Consider the following 19,527-nt stretch of genomic DNA (forward strand, 5'->3'; position numbering starts at 1 on the left):
GTCAGGTGACAGATGCTGCACTTTCCTGGCACCCTGAACTAGACGTCAGGTGACAGATGCTGCACTTTCCCGTGCACCTTGAACTAGACGTCAGGTGACAGATGCTGCACTTTCCCGTGCACCTTGAACTAGACGTCAGGTGACAGATGCTGCACTTTCCCGTGCACCTTGAACTAGACATCAGGTGACAGATGCTGCACTTTCCCGTGCACCTTGAACTAGACGTCAGGTGACAGATGCTGCACTTTCCCATATGCCCTGAACTAGACATCAGGTGACAGATGCTGCACTTTCCCATATGCCCTGAACTAGACATCAGATGATAGATGCTGCACTTTCCTGTGCACCCCGAACTAGACGTCAGGTGACAGATGCTGCACTTTCCTGGCACCCTGAACTAGACGTCAGGTGACAGATGCTGCACTTTCCCGTGCACCTTGAACTAGACGTCAGGTGACAGATGCTGCACTTTCCCGTGCACCTTGAACTAGACGTCAGGTGACAGATGCTGCACTTTCCCGTGCACCTTGAACTAGACGTCAGGTGACAGATGCTGCACTTTCCCGTGCACCTTGAACTAGACGTCAGGTGACAGATGCTGCACTTTCCTGGCACCCTGAACTAGACATCAGGTCACAGATGGTGCACTTTCCCATATGACCCGAACTAGACATCAGGTGACAGATGCTACACTTTCCTGTGCACCTTGAACTAGACGTCAGGTGACAGATGATGTCATCAGGGTGAAGCATAAACTGTATTTTCAGAGTTAAATTTTAATGATTTGTTTCTGTTTAAAATATCAAAGAAAACAAAACAGAGAACTTCAGTTTAAATCTAAGAATAATGACAGTGTGTCAGAGTGGGTGGAGTCAGAGTGAGGCGATAGACCTGCGATGAAGAAATAAAGTCAAGATCATCAAAGCTGTGGATCTCAAAAGTGTTCTTGAGCAGCGGCCCCATTTTAAACTCTGCAGACCTGAAGCACAGAAAACACGCGTGAATAAAATCAGGTTCGTGCACGCGTAAAGATTATATCACCATCTCAAAGTACACTGTGCGTACTCCCGCCTCCAAGAGGCTGCAGAGTTTATTCTTAAACAACCAGCAGCAAAGGTCACAGGTCACTTAAAGTTGTTTTTGTTTACCACAGGAGTTCGCTGGAGGAGTGGTGGGAGGTGCATTTCTTCTCATAGCTCCTCCTCTGTCCTCTGTCCTCCTCCAGGTTAAGCTCCTCCCAATTCTCCAGAGGAGACAACAGGCTGACTGTCAAGGAAAAGGTCATGGTCAGGTCATAATAACAAGCCCCGCCCTGTTTGAAGGACGCCGTCATAGATTAAAGTGAGCAATTTAACGAATGAGTTGACCCGCATTTTAATACATCATCAGGGTTCTTTTATAGGCTCCACCCCCTTCCACCTTTAATGGAATAAGTGGTTACTGTATTAAACATCTGACCTTAAAGACGGGCCGGCCTTATTTAAATGCCGGGTCAAAACTCTGCTGGAAAAAAATTAACGCCTGCCTTAAGTAAAGCGCCGGGTCACTGTCCATGTGAGCAGTCGCGGACCAATATGTGGGTACGTGACTAGTGTCCAAATGGCAGCCTCCTGCTCTGCCGTGTGTGCTGACGTATAATGTACCGCAAGTGTGACTCCTGAGGGAGCGAGTCCATCTCCTAGAGGTGTTAGGAATAGGAAGGACAATTAGCAAGGGCGGTACAGTTTACAATTAGCTCTTTCTACGTCCGCTGCAGAGTGTTAGCTTAAAATTCTGAGATGAAACGGCAGGTCACGCTGTCAGCTGCAGAGGAACGACGGTAGGTGGCGTACTGGAATGGTTTTGATTTAGCACCGCAATGATTTCTTACCATCCCGTTATAAGATGGTGAGAACGTCCAGCGAGACGCTACATGACCGATGAACAGCGGCTGTTTTTTGTTCATCGTGTAAAACTGATCACAGAGAGCAGGCAGCCAGCAGCGTTCTGATCAAACTCACCGGCCTCAAACATAAACGCCCAGAAATATTAGTCAGAGAAATACAGAAGAGAAAATGAACGAAGCTTTTAGTCTGAAGTCAGAATGCAAGAGGAGCAGCTCAGGTCGTGTGCCCGCCTCACGTGTGCCCGCCTCATGTGTGCCCCAGATCAATATTTTCTGAGTTGATAGGTTTGACTCAAAAACTCCTTTTATTCTTTATGAGGTCTTTTTTTTACCTGATGACATCACGCAGATGTCTAAGCTTAGTTACTGTTCACACAGACGCCATGTGGTGTTAAAGTGCACAGAGGCATGATGGGAAAAAAGTCTCACTGTCGACGTCCGTTAGTTTGTGACATTAAAAAAAAACAAAAAAACGTGTTGGCGGAGGAATGTCTCTCAGTGCAGTTCTAGTTTTTATTTTTGAGACACTCAAACGGTCTGAAATGTACAACGCACATCATTTGGGGGCGTGGCCGACTCATTTGGGCTGTTTAGAGGGCAGGTGATCAGAGATGTGGAGTTTATCAAATCAAATCAATTTTATTTATATAGCGCCAAATCACAACAAACAGTTGCCCCAAGCCGCTTTATATTGTAAGGCAAAGCCATACAATAATTACAGAAAAACCCCAACGGTCAAAACGACCCCCTGTGAGCAAGCACTTGGCGACAGTGGGAAGGAAAAACTCCCTTTTAACAGGAAGAAACCTCCAGCAGAACCAGGCTCAGGGAGGGGCAGTCTTCTGCTGGGACTGGTTGGGGCTGAGGGAGAGAACCAGGAAAAAGACATGCTGTGGAGGGGAGCAGAGATCAATCACCAACCAAGTCACCAAGTTTATCACCGCAACTGTGTCCTGGACACCAGAATGCTCAAACAGTCTCCCTGTGCACCCCCTGCAGGTTATCCATGGTACTACCTGAGTCCAGTGAAGCCCTCTCTGTTGTTCTGGTCCGCGGAGATAGCTGTTCCACCTCCACCTGGATGAGTTCCGTCTCATCATGCTGTGTACGGCACCGTGGGCTCCTCCAGCTCCCCTTCCTCCTCTTCGGGCTCCTCCTGGACTCCCTGTTTCTGCCTCCACCGCTCTGCCCCAGGTCACTCAGGTCAACCAGGTCCAGAGCTGTGGAGAGGACTGAGCAAAGGTTTGGTTTCAGAGAATCCAGATTTAACAAAGTCAGACTTTTTGTCATCCTGAACTTAAACCAGGTCACAGGTCGAGGACAATATGCTATGTGGGCGTGTCTCCATGGTAGCTAACTCAGAATGGTCACTAGGTTCCAGTTACTAGGTCCTGCTGCATTCCGTTTACCTCAGAAGTCGTAAATCGCGATGGGAAATGATGTCAAGATTTTGGAATATAGAGAACAACCAAAGGTATGTGTTTGAAGAAAGAGACCTCGTGGAAGAGAACAGTGTTCTAAGTTACCGCACGGTTTGGAGGATGGTGTAGCCAGTTATTACAAACATCTACCGGGTTAGCCAGCATTAGCAGCACCAGTTGCTAATCAACAAATCACAGGGTATTTAATGCATAAAAATACTATTATAACACATCAACAGCCAGCAGGACGGAGCTGTGTGCACCCTACGCCGGAGTAAAAACTGCTGCTGGACCATGAACCCGCAGAACTCGGGTTCAAAAATCAACTGCTGAGTTATGAATTCCAACTTCAGGAGGGGCAGGGGGGGGGGGTGGAGCAGGGGACGTCTCTGGTCTGCATAACTGGGAAATTCTGACAGAAATTATAATAATAACTAGAAGCACTTGGAGAGCACAAACCTCCGCCAAGGCCATAGGGTCACTGACGTCACATGGAATACCCTTTGGCAAAGAGACTTATTCCACATCGTTTTACGCATCTGCCATCATGTTTCAGATTCAGTGGTTAACCCTCTAGGATCCGAGGGCATTTTTGGACAGTTCACTCGCCTGGCATAAACGTTTTATTATTGCTGTTAACAGCTCTCCCTGCATCCCACAATCAAGTTTTATGTCTCTTTTTTTTTCAAGACAACCTGTACTTTCAAAATATATATGCTATAGTAGTGTTTTATAAGTGTAATAAAGGTTTACAATCACAAATAAGAAAGGAAAAAGTAAAGCGGAAAATAATTTTCCACACACACTTATTCAAAACACACAGCAAACTATAATAAATAACTGTTTTGACACTTTATAAAGGTAATTTGGGCTCTTGTGTGAAAGACTATAAAGGTAATTTGGGCTCTTGTGTGAAAGACTGTACAACAAAAACGTTCAAACAATAAACACAAAGGCGCATTTTGAAAAATATATGGAAAATGGTCTATGTGTTGTGTTTGTCTTCATCTCAAAGCAATTGCTGTCTGCTATTACATAAAGGTCACATCACAAACTTGTCCTTCTATGACGCCGAGAGTGTGTTTGTTCTCTCCTGCTCTGAAAGCAACATTCACACTTCGAGGCTCATTCAGTTTGAGGAGCGGCCCCTCCCCCCCCATTGATATGGTAAACAGTGCTTTACGCCGGAGCGAGAGAGCTTGCCACAGGCTTATCCAGTAACATTCACAGGAAAACTAGTTGATTAATCCTGATACTCGCACACTGTTTGAGCATATGAGATGGTATGAGAGACTCTCAATCTGCTCCGTCTGCTCACTTTCACTTTCGCTGTGCGTAATGGCGCAGGGCGCATTGGAGCAGCCTGGGGGCTATTCAAACAGGCCAACTAGTAACACATCACTCCTAAAAACAATCTTTGGTGTGTCACGTGAGGTGAATCTGCCCTCCGATTGGATTTTAGAAAACCATGTGATAGTGAACCAATTCTGATTGGACACTCACATTGCTCATGTCATCACACAGCTTCTATGAGGAGTACAAAGATGGTGGACGGTGGCTCGAAACTTCACGGAGTTAACTTTTCAGCAAAAAGAAAAGTTTCTATCTCGTATCACTAAAACGTTATTCATAATTTAGTAAAGCATGGTCTCAGCCGTCGTATACGACGGCGTCGCCCCAGAGGATTAAACCCTTAGATCTTAGCAAATGTATTTATAAAGAGAAACTGCATGAACTACACAAGTTTTTTTATTTTACAATAACAAGTTTATTCAATGAGGAGAACCAAATGCTAAATTATTGTTGTGTTGTAACTTAATTTTTGTTCAGCCTTTGTGACCCGTCTTCATGAAGTTAGATGCAAAAATGTTGAAATTGGCCCTATCCTGCAACAATAAAGAATCCTTAAAAAAAATGACTGGATCAGGATCGTGTTCCGGATCATTACCCAAATTTAATGACTTCTAAGTTAGGCCAAGATACACCCCTGGTAAAAATTTCATTGAAATCTGCTCAGGATTTTTGAGTAATCCTGCTAACCACCCAACCAACCAACAAACAAACGGATGCGACTGAAAACATAACTTCCTTGGCGAAGGTAATTAAGTCCCTTTGGCTGCTCCTTTTTTCACTCTGGTTCACCACAGCAGATCCAAGGTGGATCTGCATGTTGATTTGGCACAAGTTTTACACCGCATGCCCTTCCTGAGGAAACTCCACATTACATGGAGAAATGTGGCAGAGGTGGGGTTAGACAATAAACACATTTATTTATACAAAGTGCTGCAGGAAATAAAATGCAATAAATGGTAAATGGACTGCTTATGTAGCACTTTACAATGACACCTCACATTCACTCATTCACACTGACACAGTCACAACCCAATGTGAGGGTGCTGCCATATAAGGTGCTCACAACACACCGGGAGCATCTAGGGGATTCAGGACCTTGTCCAAGGGCACTTAAGGATTTTCCGGTCTCCGGATCCGCTGGTCTGAAGCCCAGCGCTTAGCCACTAGACCATCACCTCCCCCAAACTTTTTAATTTAAATTAGATTATTACAGACTAATTACACATTGTTACAGATTAATTACATATTACTTACAGATTGTTACAGATTAATTACAGACTGTTACACATTAATTACATATTACTTACATATTAACTACAGATTGTTACAGATTATTACATTTTAATTTCAGATTATTACAGTCAGACAGCACACAGCAGCCGTTCAGTATCTTAGAAATCCTGACCAGAACTTTAGGAATTCCAGTTGCTGTTTTAAATCATCTGCAGCGGAGACAGAAAAAAATAAAAATTATATATATATATATATATATATATATATATATATATATATATATATATAAAATAATAGGGACCAATCTGGACACAAATCAGCTCCTCAAACAGGATCAGTCTAATGACTGGAACATCTGAGCCCCTTCTGTGACGCAGGTCAAAGGATAGCTATGGGTCAAAGGTCACCACAGGGTCACTAACTCTTTCACACAGTTACCTAAATTTGTTTGTCTGTTTGTGTGTTTGGTTGTTTTGTTTTTTAATCGCTCACTCTGCCTTCAACTTGTAATTTTTTGGTGAAATAAAATCTCATAATTTCATCTCAAAGGACTAAAAAGACAAAAGCAGGTCTGCTAAGGAGAATTAATTCAAGTGAGGAGGTCAGAGGTGTTAATTAATGAGCTGCACCTGCTGGGACGAACGCCACAGATGGCACAAAGGACACAACAAAGGACACAAAGTTAGAGGGAGGAGAGACGTCGCGCCTCCTCCCTGCACCGCTCAGAGACGAGGTGACGGGAAACGCTCCGGCTCTGTCTGTGTGATGAATTGTCTCTAAATACAAAACTGGTGCAAAGAGACGAGGACGAGGACAAAGGATCTCATGAACAACCCCCCCATGGATTACCTGCGGTGTTGGAGGTCAGGGGTCGACTGGAGGAGGCGTCGCTGCGGGCTTCAGACTGAAAGTCATCGATGGAGGGACTCAGCAGGGGGCGACTCTCCTGCTGCTCCCCCACCAGCTGAAAGGAGACACAGCGGGTCAGAGGAGCGCACAGCGCCCCCTACAGGCTCACACACTCAGCTTTATTTATGAAATGGTCATCTCGCTGTCTCAGAACGGACGGTAGTCGCAGGACTTTACTGTAACGTTACAAAAACTAGCTGGCTGTGAGTGAATCCTTGTGATGGTCAGGTGGGCGGAGCTATACACAGGACAAAAACCAACAGTAAGAAAAGAATCGTAAGGAGACGCTCGCACAACTCCTCCGACGGGAATGACAAGGCCACGCCCACCTGTGGGGAAGGCGGCACCTCCTGACAGCGGAATAACAGAGTATTAGCACATGCTAACGGCACAAACAGTTTTACTGATACACGAGTTTATTCTACAAAGTGTCCTCAGCATATTACGTTACGCTAAAGTATCATTAAAGAACAAATAACATCATGTCCTCTTATTATTATTATTATTACTACTATCATTATCATCATCATCATCATCATTATTGTTACTTGTAGTAATCCAACAGAATAATATTCTATAACTACAATTCTCATCTGCTGCAGAACAAAAATCAAAGTGAAGCTCAAAGACAATTTTATTTCAAAGGAACATTAAAATTAAATCTACACATGAAGAAACAGCAAATAAATTAAATTAGCCACAAAATTAGACTCAGCGTGAAAATGATGTCACACAAATTTAATCATCAATAACCAAAGTGATCAATAATCTGCTGCCAGATGGTCTGACTAAGAGGCATTCTGGGAAATGTAGGAAATCAGCAGAGTTTGGGGTTGAAGGTCAAACCAGAGACCTAATTTAATCCTAAACCACACACAAGATGATCCACCTGGAATAAAACAAGATTTACCCCCAATCTCAATTCTCTTTTGTACCCCTTCCCCTTTAAAACAAGGGGTAAGGTGAAGGGGTGTGCCTCTAGCCCTATGAATTGAGACACCCCTCCGCCTTAGGAGAAAAAAAAACTGCCGGTGTCAAACTGCTGTCTTCACTGTTTGTTAACATGGAAACTGAAATGCAACTTGTTGCAGTCACCTGTTTGCTCTTTTTATTTTCTCGCCTTTCTGTGTAAATGCAAAGAAATAGAAGAAGTCGCAGATTTCTTCAACACATCGCAATCATGTCATGTTAATTAGTTTAATTCATTTGTAATTTATAATAATAATTCATAGTATTAATAATTCATTAATTAGTAATTAATGTTAATAATACTAATAATAATTCATCAATAATAGCAATAATTAATATTGTTTAATTAATTATTAACTGATTGGTTAGTAATTGATTAATTCAATCAATCAATCAATCAATCAATTTTTTTATATAGCGCCAAATCACAACAAACAGTTGCCCCAAGGCGCTTTATATTGTAAGGTAAGGCCATACAATAATTATGTAAAACCCCAACGGTCAAAACGACCCCCTGTGAGCAAGCACTTGGCTACAGTGGGAACGAAAAACTCCCTTTTAACAGGAAGAAACCTCCAGCAGAACCAGGCTCAGGGAGGGGCAGTCTTCTGCTGGGACTGGTTGGGGCTGAGGGAGAGAACCAGGAAAAAGACATGCTGTGGAGGGGAGCAGAGATCAATCACTAATGATTAAATGCAGAGTGGTGCATACAGAGCAAAAAGAGAAAGAAACAGTGCATCATGGGAACCCCCCAGCAGTCTACGTCTATAGCAGCATAACTAAGGGATGGTTCAGGGTCACCTGATCCAGCCCTAACTATAAGCTTTAGCAAAAAGGAAAGTTTTAAGCCTAATCTTAAAAGTAGAGAGGGTGTCTGTCTCCCTGATCTGAATTGGGAGCTGGTTCCACAGGAGAGGAGCCTGAAAGCTGAAGGCTCTGCCTCCCATTCTACTCTTACAAACCCTAGGAACTACAAGTAAGCCTGCAGTCTGAGAGCGAAGCGCTCTATTGGGGTGATATGGTACTACGAGGTCCCTAAGATAAGATGGGACCTGATTATTCAAAACCTTATAAGTAAGAAGAAGAATTTTAAATTCTATTCTAGAATTAACAGGAAGCCAATGAAGAGAGGCCAATATGGGTGAGATATGCTCTCTCCTTCTAGTCCCCGTCAGTACTCTAGCTGCAGCATTTTGAATTAACTGAAGGCTTTTTAGGGAACTTTTAGGACAACCTGATAATAATGAATTACAATAGTCCAGCCTAGAGGAAATAAATGCATGAATTAGTTTTTCAGCATCACTCTGAGACAAGACCTTTCTGATTTTAGAGATATTGCGTAAATGCAAAAAAGCAGTCCTACATATTTGTTTAATATGCGCTTTGAATGACATATCCTGATCAAAAATGACTCCAAGATTTCTCACAGTATTACTAGAGGTCAGGGTAATGCCATCCACAGTAAGGATCTGGTTAGACACCATGTTTCTAAGATTTGTGGGGCCAAGTACAATAACTTCAGTTTTATCTGAGTTTAAAAGCAGGAAATTAGAGGTCATCCATGTCTTTATGTCTGTAAGACAATCCTGCAGTTTAGCTAATTGGTGTGTGTCCTCTGGCTTCATGGATAGATAAAGCTGGGTATCATCTGCGTAACAATAAAAATTTAAGCAATACCGTCTAATAATACTGCCTAAGGGAAGCATGTATAAAGTGAATAAAATTGGTTCTAGCACAGAACCTTGTGGAACTCCATAATTAACTTTAGTCTGTGAAGAAGATTCCCCATTTACATGAACAAATTGTAATCTATTAGACAAATATGATTCAAACCACCGCAGTGCAGTGCCTTTAATACCTATGGCATGCTCTAATCTCTGTAATAAAATTTTATGGTCAACAGTATGAAAAGCAGCACTGAGGTCTAACAGAACAAGCACAGAGATGAGTCCACTGTCCGAGGCCATAAGAAGCACTAAGTCAGACAAAAGGTCTGAAAATTCACAGAGAAACTCACAGTAACGACCAGGTGGATGATAGATAATAACAAATAAAACTGGTTTTTGGGACTTCCAATTTGGATGGACAAGACTAAGAGTCAAGCTTTCAAATGAATTAAAGCTCTGTCTGGGTTTTTGATTAATTAATAAGCTGGAATGGAAGATTGCTGCTAATCCTCCTCCTCGGCCCGTGCTATGAGCATTCTGACAGTTAGTGTGACTCGGGGGTGTTGACTCATTTAAACTAACATATTCATCCTGCTGTAACCAGGTTTCTGTAAGGCAGAATAAATCAATATGTTGATCAATTATTATATCATTTACCAACAGGGACTTAGAAGAGAGAGACTTAATGTTTAATAGACCACATTTAACTGTTTTAGTCTGTGGTGCAGTTGAAGGTGCTATATTATTTTTTCTTTTTGAATTTTTATGCTTAAATAGATTTTTGCTGGTTATTGGTAGTCTGGGAGCAGGCACCGTCTCTACGGGGACGGGGTAATGAGGGGATGGCAGGGGGAGAGAAGCTGCAGAGAGGTGTGTAAGACTACAACTCTGCTTCCTGGTCCCAACCCTGGATAGTCACGGTTTGGAGGATTTAAGAAAATTGGCCAGATTTCTAGAAATGAGAGCTGCTCCATCCAAAGTGGGATGGATGCCGTCTCTCCTAACAAGACCAGGTTTTCCCCAGAAGCTTTGCCAATTATCTATGAAGCCCACCTCATTTTTTGGACACCACTCAGACAGTCAGCAATTCAAGGAGAACATGCGGCTAAACATGTCACTCCCGGTCTGATTGGGGAGGGGCCCAGAGAAAACTACAGAGTCCGACACTTTAATTAGTAATTAAAATAAATAAACACTTGAAATATATCAGACTGTGTGGAATGAATGTACACATTATACAAGTTTGACTTTTTGAATGGAATGACTGGAATAAATCAACTTTTTCATGATATTCTAATTATATGACCAGCACCTGTATGTATGTTCTGGGCTGCATCTAGTTCTGTGAACCTGATATTTATTTTTCAAATTCTCCCATTTTTTGCATCCAGCTCTATTTCCTTTAGAAATGTCCTTGACAAATAATATCAGTCTGTCAGGACGTCAGGTTGTGTGTTACACGTGTACATGTGTGTGTAGATATTTTACAACTTATTTCCATTGATGAAACTTCTCCTCATTTTCTGCCTCATTTTCTTATTAGGAGTCGAGTGTTCAGGGCTCCTGTTTGTTTACTAAATACACACACGTGTTACAGACCTTGAAATCCAACAGCAGGGGGCGCTATTATCCAAAGATTTATGAACATACAAATTAACGTGCTGATCCTTTATCATGATTTTCTACGTTGTGAGATATAAAAGTGTCTTATCGTAGCGTTCGTGTGTATGTGCATTATAACGCCTCAGCGCACGAGCGAAGTTACGATATTCTTCAGAACGACAATATACACAACATGCATCCAGCAGCAGACACGTTACTGTCATAGACAACTGCCTGTAAAGTTTTTTGGCAAGTTATAACTTTCTAAACAGCGTAATAACTTTCTAAACAGCGTAATAACTTTCTAAACAGCCTAATTTGTAATGAAAGCCGCTTCATTTGTGCGACTCTTTCGGCGCCATGTTTGTTTCTGTGGAGACAGCGGTAAGCTCCTCCTACCCTTCCAAACGGAGTGTGCATCCAGATTCAAAACGGAGGGGAAGGGCCGAGGGGTAGAACTGAGATTCAGCCTAAATCTCATCAGAGACATAAATCTGTTTACAGGCAAAAAAAACAACAAAATACACTAAAACTGTTGGGTATTTTCTCCTCCAAACATTCTTAAAACCTTAAACATAACTTTGACGGACGACTGAACCTGATCAGTATACAGAAGCTGAAGAAGGAGTTAGAACAGCAACATAAAGGTGATGAGAAAAAGATGCAGAAAGTAGGGGCAGATTTAGTGGCATTTTGGGAGGAGGAAGCAGAGAACAGACAGAAGGAGCAGAGAAGCGACGATTAGAGAAAGCAAGGAAAAAGAAAGCTGTAGGTAAGGCAGAAGAAGATGTGATAATTCAGCACAGAGAACCAGAACAGCCTCAACAATCACCGCCGGCTGGATCGTCGGTGACAACAACACCCTTATCTCCTCTACCAGAGGATGACGATGTACCGCCACCACAGTATGATTTGGCAGTAAAACCTAAGGTAAAAAGTGAAAAACCAGAAAAACCAGAAAAACCACAAACACGCAGTCAAGCGAAAGTGCCTACTGCCCCTCCCATGGTGGAACACAGTGACCAGGGAGGTGCCTATCCTATGATAGAAGTACCAAATCCTCGTGCAGGAACAGCAGGACAGCGATCAACCATGCTCGTATATCGAACATGGAATGCTGATGATATCAAAGCAGCAGTCGACATGATACCATCGCCACATGTCGATATTGAGGGATTTATGCAGGATATAGAAAACATTAGAACATCTTACCACCTTAATGGACCTGAAGTCCAACAGGTGTGGATGAAAGCATGTGGCCCTAAATGGAGTCAGATACGCGGAGACTGGAATCCTGCAGACCAACAAGGCGTACCACTGACACATGATGATCTAGTCTTAGAAACAAGAGTGGAAGCTATGATTACACGGGCAAAAGGTGTGTTAGGACCAAAGATAAATTATACTGAAATTACCAGGACAACTCAGAAAGAAGGAGAACCATGGACAGAGTTTAGATGCAGATTTGAGAATGTATTTAGAGTCCATAGTGGCATATTGCCAGGAACACCAGTGTATGAAAACAAATTGAAAAATATTTCACCTGTGAAGCTGACAATGACCGATTTGATTCATGATGGCAACTCAACAGCTGTCATAACAGTAACAGGTGCCACTGAAGATGTTTTAAAATTGAGATTCACAGGTATGCCATTACATGTGTCACTTTGTAAGCCATATTTGACAGAATGGCAAGAATTGGGACTGACAGTCATAACAGCTTTGTGTGACGTGGTGCCCAGCTAACTCAGTTAGTGGGTCCGTCTTTGTTTAATGTTCAAACTAAAACATGACTGCTTCTTTTTTACATTCAATCTTTTGTCATTGACTGTTTGAGACAAATAAACAACTTTTTAACAAACAAACCAGGAAGTGTTTGCCACTTCCTGGTTCAACTGTCGTCATGCCAACCTTGGTTGTCACGGTGAAGAGGGTGTTTCCTTCTGAAGATGCCTTCTTACCAGGAAGCTCCTTCATCACCATGGCAACGACCTTTTCCTTTTTCCCCTACAACAGGCAGATCGACAGACTTCATTCAGTCACAGTGAATGAGTTAATCAAAACATCACCGAGTCACTCAAAGCATCACCGAGTCATTCAATAACATCAACAAGTGAGTCTGAGCATCACCGAGTCATTCAATGACATCAAGTCACTCTGAACATCACCGAGTCATTCAATAACATCAACAAGTCACTCTGAACATCACCGAGTCATTCAGTAACATCAACAAGTCAGTCTGAGTATCACCGAGTCATTCAGTAACATCAACAAGTCAGTCTGAGTATCACCGAGTCATTCAATAACATCAACAAGTCAGTCTGAGTATCACAGAGTCATTCAATAACATCAACAAGTCAGTCTGAGTATCACCGAGTCATTCAATAACATCAACAAGTCAGTCTGAGTATCACCGAGTCATTCAGTAACATCAACAAGTCACTCTGAACATCACCGAGTCATTCAATAACATCAACAAGTCTGTCCCTTATTGTTTTTATCTGGTCATTATATTTTAGTTATTAATCTAGTCTCGTCATAGTTTGGTTCTGATTATCTCGCTCCTGTGTGTATTACTTTTGTCAGTGGTTTTATTTTCTGTTTCCTGTTTATCTTACTTTAGTCCTGTGTCAAGTTTCAGTCCTGCCTTTATATATGCATTAGTTTTATTTCCTGTTTGCTTTTCTTTTGTCTTACTTTGAATTATCTGTTTATTGTTCCACACAGTTCCATTCTGGTTTGAGCTTAGTCTTTATTTTCTTGTTTAGCTCTTTTCAGCTCTGACATTTGTTTCATGGATTAGTTCTTTGTTCCTTCATGTTGGGTTTTCTTTATTTTATGTCTTGTTTATTGAGACTTGGGTTTTGTTCATCTTTTGTGTTGGTGTTCTATTTTGATCACTCTTGTTAGGTTCATCATCTTGTCAGGTCCTGTTCACTTTGCATTTGTCTTACTGCACCAGCTGTTCTCACCTTCATTGTAATTCTGTCTGCTCTGTCTTCGTGCACTCTCTTGACTCCCATCTCACCTCATCTGACCACGCCCCTTCCAGAAGCTTCCCTGACACCTGCGTCTTGTTTTTTGCTCTGTATATGACTTGCCATTTTTGACCGTGCTTGTTTTTTTTTTTTTTACCTTGCTCCTGCCTCTGCCCATGTATTGTGTCTCCTGGTATTTTGGAACTGCACTTGTTGTTGGCTACGCCTCTGCCTGACCCCTGCCTGTACCGCCGCTTCTCAGACTGCCTTCCTGTGTACTGAATCCCTGCCTCATTTCTGAGATAAAGCCTTTAACGTACACCTCAGTATTTTGAGTCTGCATTTGTGTTCAACCTCCTTCTGTGCCACGCCTACCCAGCTCATGACAGAACAAACTGACCAGAACCTGAACACAACAGACTCAGGCCCCGTCATGTGCACCAACAGACTTTCCACAGTCACAAGCCTGGAAATGACCGCAATCAAAGAAATCTTCACTGACCTCAAATTTTTTTTCGTCTGCTTCCGCGACTGCACCTCTCCAAGGGAGAAGTTTGACTATCTGGATCAGGCTTGGGAAGCGGTGGAGGCAAACTCCTGGCTGTTCGACTCTGACCCAAAATTAGAAGATCTGGATGAAATCTTCACCTCAAACAGTCTCCCAGACTGGATTCAGAGTGGGTTGACATGGATGATGACTCATCATCAGAAGAGAAAGATCCAGCACTCCAAGATACTGCTAATATATTTTTCAAGATTCAAGATTTATTTTTTTTTTTCATATTGGGACAATCCTGAGGAATCACACAGACAATTTTTTTCTGCACTAGACCAGATCCTGAGAGCAGAGTGTGAAACTGTGACTGCCTATCCAGACCTAGCAAATATAAAGACTTTTTTTCAGGCAAGGCAGGGTTCCTTCTTACATCGAGGATCCCATGAACTTTCTGTTTGAATCAGACCTGTATGATTCCTGCACTGACGCACCATGGTCAATCACCATGTCGAATGCAGCAATCTCTTCTTTGCTTCCTTTCGCATCGGCACAAACCACACCCAGACCACATCTGCCACCTGAGCCTGCACCTCGGCGTCTCCCGACACAGTCGTTGGCTGCTCCATGACTACCTCCGGTACCAACACCACGTAAATCTCGAGCCCCTCAGCTCCAGCACCCAGCACCTACACTTGCGCCGCACATGGAAGCTGAAGCTCCCATGTTGCCTGAACTTTCTGCACTGATCACTCCATCAGCAGAGCCATCAGGAAAGGTTTCATCACCACACAACATCTCTACCTACCCGCCTCTGCAACTGGCTGTGCATTCTGCGACTCTGGCATCATCAGCGCGCACACCACAGATGACGTCCGTGGCACGCCCAGCAGTAAACTCCACAGCAGTGCAAGCAGAGTCATCGCCACCGCACACACAGATGACACGCCCAGCTGTAGGCTCCTCAGCCGTGCAAACCGAATCATCGTCAGCGCGCACGCCACAGACGACGCGCCCAACTGTCAGCTCCTCAGCCGTGCAAACCGAATCATCAGCGTGCACGCCACAGACAACGATGCGCCCAGCTGTAAGCTTCTCTGCAGTGCAAACGGAATCATCAACTGCGAGTCCACCACAAGAAACATCTTCAGTGCCACCTCATTGCATCCAATCTTCTGAATCATTCTCAGAGAAAACAGCAGAATCCAAGACTAGCAGGACAGTGAGTTTTTCTTGTTTTTCGTATTGCTTATGCATTTGCGTTTGTGTCTTCACCCAACTCTGTGCTTGCTGGATAGACAAGTTCGAGTCCATTGTCAATATTTGGTTTCGTCCCTTCATTATGTTTTTTACACCTGTATTTTGTGTTTTTGGGAGGTTTTATTTTTCTGGCTGTCTCATGGGTCATGTTTTTTGGTAAATTGGATAGGCACTCCTCATTACTGGTTGATTGATGTGCCTCCCAAGTTTCCGAGTGTATTATCTGGGCTTTGTCGCCCCCTAGGTTTAGTTTGTGAAGGTATTCACCTCATGCACCTTTGGGGTCCAAAAGTTCTTATTCAATGTCTATGTCTGCTTAGATCCTCTTACGATTCGTGTACTAAGTTTTTGACTGTGATCTCCCATGTACTTCACCACAGCCTCGTTATTTATATTTTGGGTCTTCAAACCATTTCCATTTGCATCAGAAATGAGTTGACTACCTAAATCACTGTTTTGTTAATTTTTCTCCACGTTCCTTGATGGGTTCAGTGGGTTTTGGTTGGGCCTTGGACCTACTTGGTTGGGATTCTAGGGGTTTGCGTTCTTATGTCAAACAATTTCCTTTTCCATGTAGCTCTGTCTTGTTTACTTGGTTTGTGCATTTCTTTTCAGTTGTTTCCTTTTTGTTTTAGTTTGTTGTTTAGACAGTATTTTTCCACCCAGCAGTTTGCCACAGACCCTTCTTCCCATGTTTTTTTTGTTGATTCAGTCACTATGTCTTATCTCCAGAGTTAGTCATTATGTTGGTTTTCACATATTTTACATTCTGGCATTACTTGGTTTCCATTCTCAGTATCCATCCTCCGCCCATTTTTCTCTCTGTGGAGGTTTTGGGTGGTTTGGATTTTGTTGATTACCGTTTTGTTTAATTGTGCTTCCCCTTTGATGTGTCTTGTTTTCTGGCATGTTCACTCCTCTCTCAGCTCACCTGTTAAGTTTTGTAATCTCTCCTGCCTCGGGTGGCTCTGTAACACCGTAGCCTTGGGGAAGTTCAGTGTTGTGTCCACTTCTGTTGCAAGTTTAGCTCCTGTCCTTCCTCTGACTCTATTGTGGTCCCTGGCCAACCTCCTGACCCTGCCCTAGGCTCTGTTAGCCGTACCAGTGTCCTCAGGCCCCAGCCGTGGTTCCCTGTGGGTCCTGTGGCTGGTCACATGACTGCTGCATGGGCCCATCCATGGCCTCTGCTTTTGTTTGGCCTCCCGAATGTCATTTTTTCTTTTGCCTGCCACCCAGTCACTTTCCTGGTTTTCTTTCTGGGTTTTGTCTGTCTGTCGGCTGTCTGCCCTGTGTTCCATTGTTGGGTAGCGGATCTCTGGATGACCTACGTCCGGTCCCCCACCTCCCTCCCGTGGTCATCTATGCTGTGTGGTCACCCCTTCTTGGGTTTTGGGGGGTTCTGTCAGCCGCCGGTGTCGGCTGCCTTGGTTGGGGGGTGATGCCAGGTTTAGGCCCCAGTCTGGCCCAGTCATGTTTTGTCCCCTATTGCTTTTATCTGGTCATTATATGTTAGTTATTAATCTAGTCTCGTCATACTTTGGTTCTGATTATCTCGCTCCTGTGTGTAATACTTATGTCAATGGTTTTACTTTCTGATTCAGTTATTTCCTGTTTATCTTACTTTAGTCATGTGCCTATTGTCAGTCATACCTTTGTATAGTCATTAGTTTTCCTTTGTCTTATGTTGAATTATCAGAATCGCCTTTATTGTCGTTGCAATTTGCATTGCAACAAGATTTGAGTGCAACTCCAAAAGGTGCTTTTCCGAGGTGCGAGTAATTGTTAGCCAAATAAAAGGTAATGAATATTAACAATAAATTATTTAAATATATGTACAACTAAATAAAATAAAATGTGGACCAAAGTAAAATGTAAAACGAGAATTATTTACAACTGTGGAATAATATTGCACGGGAAATATTGCACATGGTTACAGATATTGCACAGGGACTTTGAAAAGTGCAGATTAAAGTGGTTTGTTATTGTTCAGTGCAGTGATCGCTCTGGGGAGAAAGCTGTCCCTGAGTCTGTTTGTCCTAGTTTTGATTGACCTATACCGTCAGCCGGAGGGTAGTAGGTCAAACAGGTGGCTGCTGGGGTGGGATGTGTCTTTGCTGATGCTCGCAGCTCTGCTGAGGTAGCGAGAGCTGGCAATGTCCTCCAGGCTGGGCAGAGATCAACCAGTGATCCCCTGGGCCATTTTGATCACCCTCTGCAGTGCTCTCCTGTCTGCTGCTGAGCACCCCCCGTACTACACTGTAATGCAGTACATCAGGATGCTCTCGATGGTGGCTCTGTAGAACAACACCAGCAGCTTCTCCTCCAGATTGTTCCCCCTGAGCACCCTCAGGAAGTGGAGTCGCTGCTGGGCTTTCTTCACCACCACTGTGGTATTGGCAGTCCAGGAGAGGCTGTCAGAGAGCTGCACTCCCAGGAACCTGATGGAGCTGACCCTTTCCACACAGTCCCCATGGATGTAGAGTGGGGCTGGGTCAGCCCTGTTCTTCCTGAAGTCCAGGATTATTTCTTTTGTTTTTGTGGTGTTCAGCGGCAGGTTGTTAGCTGTCAATCGACTGATGCTGTCAGTCAATTGACCTCTGTAATCAGACTCATCCCCTCCTGAGATGAGCCCAACCACGGTGGTATCATCCGCAAACTTTATGATTGTGTTTGAGAGATGAGTCGGAGAGCAGTCGTGGGTGTAAAGGGTGAACAGGAGGGGGCTCAGTACACAGTCTTGAGGGGAACCGGTGCTGAGTGTGATGGTGGAGAAAAGGTGGGGGCCAAGTTTCACAGACTGTGGACGGTTTGTGAGGAAGTCCTTGATCCACTTGCAGATGGGGGTGGAGATGCCCAGATGTGTCAGTTTCTGGACCAGGATCTCCGGGATGATGTGGTTGAAGGCTCAGCTGAAGTCGAGGAAAAGCATCCTCACATAGCTCCCCTGGTGCTCCAGGTGGCTCCACGCAGTGTGGAGCGCTGTGGTGATAATGTCCACTGTGGAGCGGTTTGCCCTGTAGGCAAACTGGTGGGGGTCCAGAATGGGATGCAGACAGGCCCTGATGTGCTGAGAGACCAGTCTTTCAAAGCACTTCATGACCATAGGCATAAGTGCAACAGGCCTGTAGTCATTTATGCTCTCCACTGCTGACTTCTTTGGAACTGGAATGATGGTGGAAGATTTGAGGCAGAGTGGAATGATGGCCTATGACAGAGACAGGTTAAAGATGCAGGTGAAAACTCCAGCCAGTTGTCAGCGCACGCTTTGAGTACCTTGCCAGGTACACCATCGGGGCCGGCCGCCTTCCTGGTGTTCACTGCCTTCAGCACACGTCTCACTTCGTGTTCCTGAAGTGTTAGTGTGCTAGTGCTGGAGGGTGGTGGGTGTGGAGTTGCTGCTGGTCTGTCTGCTTCGAAGCGGGCAAAGAAGCGGTTCAGCTCCTCTGCCAGCGAGGCGTCAGACCTGGCATTTCCTGGATTGCTGCTTCTGTAATTGGTTATATGATTTATTCCCTGCCACATCTTTCTGGGGTCATTCACAGCGAAGTGGTCCTCTATCTTTTCCTTGTAGGCACCCTTGGCCTCCCTGATGCCTCTTTTCAGGTCGGACCTGGCCGCGCTGTACAGGGCCCTGTCCCGTGATTTAAAGGCGGTGTTGTGGCTTTTTAATAGGGACTGGACTACACTATTCATCCAGGGTTTCTGGTTGGGAAAAACCCTGACCCGTTTGTTGACGGTGACATTGTCAACACAGTTC

At 43.9% G+C, this 19,527-nt stretch overlaps 1 protein-coding gene across 1 annotated transcript in view; it reads right to left on the bottom strand.

Annotated features, from left to right (window-relative positions):
- pex5lb (peroxisomal biogenesis factor 5-like b) overlaps positions 1 to 19,527 on the bottom strand; it is a 73,066-nt gene that overhangs the window by 32,670 nt on the left and 20,869 nt on the right. The window contains exons 2-6 of the mRNA XM_034183685.1: positions 12,951 to 13,046; positions 6,742 to 6,856; positions 2,902 to 3,117; positions 1,149 to 1,266; positions 892 to 979 (exon numbers count right to left, since the gene is read on the bottom strand). Of these exons, the coding sequence (XP_034039576.1) occupies positions 892 to 979; positions 1,149 to 1,266; positions 2,902 to 3,117; positions 6,742 to 6,856; positions 12,951 to 13,046 (633 nt within the window). The remainder of the gene's footprint in view (positions 1 to 891; positions 980 to 1,148; positions 1,267 to 2,901; positions 3,118 to 6,741; positions 6,857 to 12,950; positions 13,047 to 19,527) is intronic.

Source organism: Thalassophryne amazonica, chromosome 12, assembly GCF_902500255.1.
Source record: "Thalassophryne amazonica chromosome 12, fThaAma1.1, whole genome shotgun sequence".
NCBI classification, from domain to species: Eukaryota; Metazoa; Chordata; class Actinopteri; order Batrachoidiformes; family Batrachoididae; genus Thalassophryne; species Thalassophryne amazonica.